Source organism: Brachionichthys hirsutus, unplaced genomic scaffold, assembly GCF_040956055.1.
Source record: "Brachionichthys hirsutus isolate HB-005 unplaced genomic scaffold, CSIRO-AGI_Bhir_v1 contig_261, whole genome shotgun sequence".
Taxonomy (NCBI): Eukaryota; Metazoa; Chordata; class Actinopteri; order Lophiiformes; family Brachionichthyidae; genus Brachionichthys; species Brachionichthys hirsutus.
The window spans coordinates 80,001-88,633 of record NW_027180360.1 but is presented as its reverse complement, the minus strand read 5'-3'; the positions used below and the strand labels follow the sequence as shown (position 1 = coordinate 88,633).

The 8,633-nt window shown below is 44.3% G+C and overlaps 1 protein-coding gene across 3 annotated transcripts; it reads right to left on the bottom strand.

Moving 5' to 3' along the window:
* Positions 1-474: 474 nt before the first annotated feature.
* On the bottom strand, positions 475-7,392 carry LOC137914032 (protein odr-4 homolog). 3 transcript variants are annotated; one of them, XM_068757652.1, is made up of 13 exons: positions 7,193-7,385; positions 6,807-6,923; positions 6,454-6,546; positions 5,968-6,074; positions 5,865-5,901; positions 5,390-5,533; positions 5,216-5,311; positions 4,113-4,157; positions 3,915-4,034; positions 3,707-3,842; positions 1,862-2,065; positions 951-1,004; positions 475-574 (listed from the first exon to the last, which is right to left on the bottom strand). In XM_068757652.1, exons 1-13 carry the CDS (start codon positions 7,289-7,291, stop codon positions 504-506), a joined length of 1,323 nt encoding a protein of 440 aa, XP_068613753.1. In that variant the 5' UTR covers positions 7,292-7,385; the 3' UTR covers positions 475-503. The 3 variants fall into 3 exon arrangements, 2 of the variants coding, with proteins under 2 accessions (XP_068613753.1, XP_068613752.1); XM_068757651.1 differs by having other exon boundaries at positions 5,865-6,074; positions 7,193-7,386; XR_011106401.1 differs by lacking the exons at positions 475-574; positions 951-1,004 and adding an exon at positions 2,925-3,030 and having other exon boundaries at positions 1,933-2,065; positions 5,865-6,074; positions 7,193-7,392.
* Positions 7,393-8,633: the final 1,241 nt, after the last annotated feature.

The following is an 8,633-nucleotide window of genomic DNA, read 5'->3' as shown; positions in this document are numbered from 1 at the left end:
CATTAGCTTGTAAATAAAAGCAAAGAATCCTCCGGCCTCGTTCGGGGGTTTCTATTTGTCTCTGCACCAACATGTAATGTTTTCTTCCCTGGAAAAGCATACTGTAGTTTTAGGGACGTCCCGATCCGAGCTCGTGATCGGAATCGGACATTAGGTACCGATCAGGACTCAGATCTACATGGATCGTTACTTTCATTACTCTTTTATCAGCTCTGGAGTGAAGCTGCGGCAGAGTGAGCCCTCTACTCCGACAGAAACGGCGGCGGGCGCGGCATGATGTCACTTCCTGTGTTGAGCACTGAAGCTCGTCTGTCTGCGGTGTGGAAGTATTCTGACGTGGATGACAGAAACCTTGTGATTGAGGTGCTGCTCATTCTACAATAGCAAAATAGCGAGGGGGAAATGAAATCGGAATCAGAAATAAATCATTGATATTTATAAAAACCTACACTTTATACAAATGTGACAAGCAAACTCTTTATTTGATGGCGTATATTTGTTTATTAAATGTCACTGAGATAGAGCATTGAGGCAGCGGTGGCGAGAAGGGCAACAGCAGTCGCCATGGCAACACCTGAAAGAGAAAGGGTGGAATGAAGCGAGTGTTACAGCTACACCCCATTAGAGCTCCAGGGGTTGAAACACAAAACACATTTATCCATGTAGTATATATGTGATTATTTTAATGCAGCAACTTTTTTAACGGGTCCTGTGAAAAAGTAATAAAGACAAAAACATAAAAAGAACTCCAAACGCAATATAACTACCGTAACTTTGAATAATGGCGCCGCATTCCCTTCCGGTGCAGAAAGCGGTCCGTCAGAACACGCAGGTCTTGTGCTCGCTACGCTAACAGAGTTTCATCACGTCCTTGCTTTACCGGGCTGCTCAGGTGACATTGAGAGTCTGTCCGACTCAAATGTAAGCTGATACAACGGAAAGAGTTTTACCAACACATTTGCTTCTTTTGGGCTCCAGTGCTTCCACGGGTCCCACAGTGAGCTCTGGAAACACAAAACACACAATTCATAAACTATAATACGTTAGTAAAACAGCTGCTCAGTGAGGTCTGTCCAACAGAGACCCTTCAGTACCGAGTACCTCAAAGTTGTACTGAGTTATATTCCATGTTCACAAACGTTTTTACGGCAAATGCACGGTTTATTAGTTCCCTTTTCTTGACTCCTACCAAACATTCATTAAAGCTAAAGCGGCTAAATGTTATTACTTTACTTGGCCAGCCTGAGAAAACATGTTTGAGAACATGACACTGGAGCTCAAAAATCTTGCCAAACATGTATTAATATGTCACAGATTTTCTGCTACATCCCGGGATATGTATAAATGTTTACATTTCCATCATTTTATTAGTATTATTTTCTAGCCTAAGAAAAATTACACTGTAAATAAATACTAAAATCAAATTAAAATACATGCACAGTATTGCAACATATAAAATACAGTACCTGTACAGTAACAAGATCTGCCTTCGGGGAAAAAAAGTACTTTGCAAAATCTCCCCTTGTCCGACTCGCTCACCCAGTTAGCATCGCGTCGTGTTTACTTTGTGCTTTTGTGAAAGTTTCATTACAATTTTTAAATATACCCGACTGTTACTGTATTAGAATACAAACATGCTTGTAGGTGTGTGGCAAAGGGTAGTACAGTAGAGGGCTGGTGAATTCATAAAGGTACAAATACACACAAAGCAATAAAATAAATATGGTGCCGCTATTTTGCGTATTTTCACGCATCACGGGGGTCACAGAACGTAACATAGTGATTATTAGCTAATCAGAGATGTCGTCATGTATCATGAACAGCTCGGTCCATTCTGTGCACAGACACACGCTCCCAGTACCTGCCGCAGCACCTCTCTCCAGGATTTGGGCAGGTGATTCCTGAGAGGTATCCAGGTGTTCCTCAGCCACATCAATGTCCAGCATCTCCTTCAGTCTGTCAGTGGCCTCTGCCTTAGCCTCATCACTGAACTGGTAGTCGCACACGCACACCGGCCCACATGAGCTCACTGGGCAGAAGATGCGACGAGGGAGAGCGAATGTATCTGAAAGAGACGAAGAGGCAGAGATGCTGCGAGATGAGCGGCTGAACATTTCAGAGATATTTAGAAATACCGTGGAACCTCTGTTCTCGAACGACTTGGTTTTCGACCAAAACGTTTGTTTAAATTGCCTCAGAAGTAAATGTTCTGCACTTATATACGTAGTGCTCTTTCCACCTTCGCGGTGCTCAAAGCATGAGGCCCCACATTCACCCATTCATTCATACATTCACACTCCAGTGCTGCCAGACCCACTGGGAGACATTCGGGGTTCAGTGTCTTGCCCAAGGACACTTCGACATGCAGACAGTCAGAGCTGGGATTCGAACCACCGACCTTCTGATCGCTGGACGACCCACTCTACCAACTGAGCCACAGCCGACCGGAAGCCAAGCAGATTTTTCAGTACTCGATTACAGAACTAGGCAGGATTGACCGGACGGTTTATTTAACTGTTGGGTTGATAAAGACCCAAACCCACCAAAATAGTGTAATATGTTCCCTTTAAATGGCACGGCTCCAGTATACGGTAGACAGTGATAACGTTTTGGTTCAAATATTCTGACCAGTTTTTGTCTTAAACTCCAGAAATAAAATGATTACAGACAGACAAACATGCTGAATGCAATATTTCTCACTTTACATGCTCAATAAATCTGATTATTGGGGGTAGTCAACATAACAACGTTGTAAACAGTAGCGGAGAGAAGCAAGAGTGATTTAGTCAGGTAGTGAATTTAAGTTGACAAAGTCCACACCTGTCAATCAGCCACAATGATGTGCTCGTCACAATAAGCCAGCCAGCCAGTGGGGGGCGCGGTGCGACGCCTGTGACCGCGGAGAAAATGTTGTTTTGCCTTACGAGAGTAAAGTGTAATTGCACATCCACTCCAGTAGTTGGCAGTGGCACCCTGATTGTCAGAGTGCGCGCAGGGAGGATTAGCAGAAGAAGAGCGGTTGTAAACAATCTACGGTGGAGAAGAAGAAAGACATGACTTCCTCATTTTCTGTTGCAGACTAAAAAAAATGGTAATAAAGTTATTCTTTGTTGTAAGTTGATCTATATTTCTTTCTTTTTCATATTTCTTTGTATGTTAATAAGGATACAAGAGTGTTTTTTCTTTTCGGGGGGGGGGGGCGAAATGTTTTTTTCTTCCTAGGGGGGGCGCGACAGAAAATAATTGAGAAGCACTGCAATAAGGCAAAGAAAGCCGTAGCCAAATCCCTACATGCCCTCAAAGGCCTCCATTAAAGGACTGTCTGCAGAGGAGCTCGATTCAATCTGAGGAACACGTTCCCGATAAAGCTGCTGCTGCTGCTGCTGCGTTCCTCGACGCGAGCCAGGGGGCGCCGGTGACCGGCTGCTGCGGCTAACGGTGAGAGTCACAAGTCTCTACGCAGCTCAACGCCATCGACACACGTCCTCGTGTGTTTGAGCGAACAAAGCGGCGTGGCCGATGGGGAGGGGAGGGGAACGCGCTTATGATGCGACGTGCTGCTCACGGCGACCCTTTATAATAATGACATCATCTCAGCACGCCAGAGCAGGAAGGAGATGCGACTCTAGACCAGCTGATGCGTATCGAGTCGAAGCTGCAGACGACCATCGGAAACCCGAACCCACCCAGCCCGACGCCCGCCTACCTGCAGCTGTTTGATGTTTGCCTCTGGAGCCGCCCCCGCCCCCGCCCCCGCCCTCGCCCTCCTCTGACATCAGCAGCTCTTCCAGCAGCATCTGGACCCTTGCAGCTACCGTAGACAGCACATCCCTCTTCAGCAGCTTCACACAGAGGCCGGTTACTGTACGGTGGACCCTCCTTCAGCGGCGCAGGTCGGTTCAAAGAGCCATTACCTTTTCAGCCAGTCTGACCTTTGACTTGTTGCTGTGGAGGTAAGCTCTGCTGTGGATTGCACCTCTGACTGACACGCTGCCTCCACACTGCTGGACAACATCTGATAGACTCTGATCATCCTAGTAGACAGAAATCATGGTCCGAGGTGTAATCATACACAATCATATATTTTATACAGTATGCGTAGTATGTCCTACCGGTGAAATGAGCAGTTGAACCGTAAAGGTCTGTCTGTTCCTCTTCTACAGTAAAATATGAAACATAGTGGTTATAAATGTACTCCAGACAATTCAGTATTTATATACTTATATTTTTACCAAGCTTGAATAAATTAGATTAACCGGAAATGTTAACTTACAAAAGTCTTTATTAGACACAGAGAAGTCAGGAGGCCACGTTTGGGAAGCCTCTCATGACCAGAAGATAAATGGATTCAATTCAGTCGATTACAAAGTTTCTGATCCGACAGAACCATGAAGATTCCACAGCAGCATTCTCTCCATCATAAAACGGTGCAACACTGTGAGATCATCAGGTTCTACCGGGACATGCAAAATACTAAATGCTCCATAAAGATCACTTTCACTGCCTGAGCAGAATAAAGAGACGACAAGGCATCGGTGGACTAATACTGATCGATATGCATAGATGATTAGTGGGTCAATACCACACTCACACAGCAGAGAAAGGATTTTGATGCATTTTAAAGAATAACCCTTCATTTAGACATTGGCTGATGACTGAACTGGATGTAAATAAAGTGATTAATAAGAATGGATCTGGATGATATAATCCCAAACAAATGTTTTATTTTCAGCGACGCCAGCTAAAAGACAAGATCATTTCAGTCCACCTCATCTGCACCGACTGACCATTGAACACAAAACAGTTCGAGTTAAAATGGATGTTCCTGTTCTGAGATGCTTGTTAAATTATCGTGTTCAATCCAGACGTGAGCAAATTGATATTTGCTGGACTCGGTGCAAAGCTTGAAGGCGTCTAAACTCTGGTTTTAGTGATGAAATTCATTCCAAGATGGTTGGTTTGAGGAATAGATGCAAGATTTTGAAGCATTAGGCTCAAAAATATTATAATTAATGATAAAACAAAGCACAACAGCCCGTCTGCAAACGACCTCAGAGAGGAAATCAGGTTTTGATTTTAACAATTACTTCCAACCTGCCCTTGAGTAACGATCCAATGACACTGCCAAGTCAGCAATCTTTATGGGGTATATATGCTGTATACACATTTATTTACTTTCCAAAATACTTTCTCGGTGTAATTTGATTTGTACAACCTGTCCGGCGAGCAGCTCGGTGTCGTCTGGAAGCGTTTTCCCTTCAAACAGACAGATTCCGTGCTGAATCTGGCGGGCCCACTCTTTCAGTCCTTCCTGAAACAAACCATGAGCAGGAAAGTTTCACTCCTGCCTTTGCTGAATATTTAAGGTGTTTACAGGATTGAAACAAACCTTAAGAAATGCATCCAGGATCTCTGCAGCACTTCCGTTGCCCGGCAGGGGTACCAGCATATCCACGTTTACGCAGCATGACACCATGCTCCAGGAGGAACACACACCGGAGTGGTACTTCCAATCGGCAAGCTTGGCCATACTCTGAAACACCCAAAGCCACTGATAGAACTGACAACAGCTCAATGCTTCATATTTTATATATAAATATCACGCAGCCTGAGAGATCGGTTTCACGTTTGAAACCTCAGTCCCTAAATCACATCCTGTCGAGTGACGAGCCCTCTGATTAGTTGATCTTCTACACCGTTGGAATGTTTTATACAATAAATTAATAATAATTATATTTATATTTATATTTAATAGTTATTTTGAAGCCTATAATGCCACAAATAATTTTAGAGGCTTCAGCGCTTTTTGGGGTCGATGATTCGACTTTAATGGCTGCAGCTGGAAGAAACCATTGTGAACTGACCTTTGGATTTTTGACATCAAAGGTTCTGCAGATTGTTCTGAGATGTGGGTAAAGGATCAGCCACATACAGTAGTAGTAGTAGTAGTAGTATGCAAAAGGATACTTTCTGGTCTTGGGGTTGACGTGCAGTGTGACGCAGTCTGTGATGTCATCATCTGCGGGGTTCCACAGGTATTCTGAAGATATGAGGTTCTCCACTGCAAAAACCAGCTGGAAAAACACAGAATCAGACTCACAGGCACACACATTATAGCGAGCTACTTTAAGGGACTTGTCAATCCCTGCTATACAGATACAATTCAATAATAGAGCTCTTAAGACTAAATAGTCTCCACCTTAAGTGACTGTAAAAAGATTTGTTTCCTACAGCTTGATACTGGCAAAATAGATTTCTGCCCAATTTAGCTCCACACTTCAGGGAATAGAGCGTCTGTGTTCTCTTTCATCTACATTTCAATCTATAATTTAAATGAGAAAAACACTCAGATGGCGCAGACCTCCGCCAAGCAGCTCATTCCCCTCCTAATTGGCCCTTCCATAAAACATAAAACCATAAAAACAATCATTACTTCGGTTCACATCATTTCACCTGGCTGAGCGTGGCTACTGTGTCCTTAGCATCTGCATCAGAGATCATAAAGACTCCCAGGACAGCGAGGCCGCCAGGCAGCATCCGAGACACCTGATCAGACATCCGTTAGCTAGTTGAAACTGTAACAAATACATCTATGATGAATAATCTTTCCTGCATTCCTGGTACTCTAGTTGTGCTGTGCAACACCAATAGACGTAAACAATGGCGTGTTCAAAGCCCAGAGATTAGTTCATTTGACTATAAATAATTTCATGATGAACCGTCCGAGCTTCCAGTAGCAACACAGCACGTTATAACAGAATACACTTCAGTAAAGCCTCAAACATTAAAATCAGGATACGGTCTACCTGGCGAGCATGCTCAGCCACCCACTCCTTGTCCAAAGACTTTCCGGCGGTTGACGCGGACCCCTCCCTCGGGGGCGTCCGGCTTGCCATGATGACATAATCCCTTTGAGAAGAGCTCTGGAATGTTTAGTCATTCATATAAATCACTGTCTGCATGTCGTAGTGAGGATGCAAGACACTGGCCGTCTCCTCCCGGGACCCAGCCAGTCAGCATGTCCTCCGTAAGGGACACTGTCCCCCACAGAGGACGTGCTGACTGGCTGCGTCTCAGGAGGAGACACAAACAAACGGTAAAAATAACATTTACAAGCAGATAGACAGAAGGCTGGCACAACACACAAACAGAAGTCAAATGAGTGATCGATCAAACGGGAGATGAACCTTACCTGTCCAATGAGGAGGCCCGAGACTGGACACGCGTGCGTCGCACCTAGTTTGGACAGGTAAGCCTCCACAGCCTGCTCTACTGCGTATCCACGGCCCATCTCAAAGCATGGAGGTGATGCGTCACACAACAACTACAAAGAGCACAACTTCAAAGGAATGCATGCACTGTTTTACCCAATGACGTTGCTACATAAATGAAAGTAACAAGGCTTAGTTGTGTTCAAAGAAAAGCAACTAAGATTAAGATTCCAGAATATATGCGTGAATCACTACGGAGAATACCTGAGACGAAGAGAAGAACGATTTACTTCCGCTTCAATGACGTACTTCCGTCGCTCATCTCTGACGCGTTGGACGCTCGCCGCGTCATAAAGCCAGACAGCAACAACTGGCTGCGGACGCCGCGCGTTTTCTGTAAAATGTCAGCCTGCAGTTTTCTAAAGCGTCTGCTTTAATTATAAACTTAAACAAATGATAATTAGAGTTTTCCCCCACCCACATCCTGCTTCTAATTGGCTCTGGCCCTGATGGCAACGAGTACTAGCCAATCAGAGCAGAGGCTGAGCAGGGCAGTCGCGCGACTCGCCTGGAAATAAATATATAAAAACAAGAAAGAATTTGTGAATTCAGGATATTTATTTGTGGAGCTTTACTGTGTTATAATGTACTTGGTACATCTGTTAATGTGTGATATCCCATCTCTTTTCTCATGTTTAATCATGTGAAAAGGTGGTTTATCTCCCTCTTGTGGTCATTGTCCTGAAGCGCAGGGTCCACTGCGCACAGTTTACAATCCATCCAAACAGATTGTAAAAACTGCAGCCGATTTATTTTCTCGCTCTCCGCAGAACCCAGTTTTCAAAGGCCTGGTTGCTTTTTTGTCTCGCGAGATCTGGCAACCCTGGTCCTAATGGGGAATTTACAACAGGTAAATGAGGCAATGAGGAAATGCCCAAGAGGAGGTAAACAGCGGCACAAAAGGTGCCTCCGTTTGAAACGCTGGCAGAGTCTCAAGCCCATGTTAATGATTTACTTATAAGAAGTAAGTACTGTCTGCAGAGGAGCTTGATTTAATCCGTGGAACACGTTCCCGATAAAGCTGCTGCTGCTGCTGCTGCTGCGTTCCTCAACGCGAGCCAGGGGGCGCCGGCGACAAACAGATAAATGGTCTTATTATATGGTCTTTGTGCTTATTACATTTTTCAGTGTGCTTTCTTAGGAAGGACAGCAGGATGAAATAATGCTATTTGTTGCCCTCATCAATTATCTGGCAGTGGGACAGCGATGAGGCTATGAGTTGTGGAGGACTCTAAAGGACAGTGAGACTACTGTCCAGCACAAAATGTTACTAAAGTCCTTATGATTTCAGTTAATAAAACATCACACTGACGAATGACAATTCTGCAGTAAGTACAATTTATTTATTTTTCCTTTTCTATT

What these genes read in the sequence shown, in the direction of transcription:
- LOC137914032 (XM_068757651.1), bottom strand. Translation starts at nt 7,291, where the DNA reads ATGGGCCGTGGATACGCAGTAGAGCAGGCTGTGGAGGCTTACCTGTCC. An exon ending in AGGTCAGACTGGCTGAAAAG is followed by an intron (nt 3,843 to 3,914) that starts GTAATGGCTCTT and finishes CTCTGTGTGAAG; the next exon opens with CTGCTGAAGAGGGATGTGCT. An exon ending in CAAAAGAAGCAAATGTGTTG is followed by an intron (nt 575 to 950) that starts GTAAAACTCTTT and finishes TTTCTCTTTCAG; the next exon opens with GTGTTGCCATGGCGACTGCT.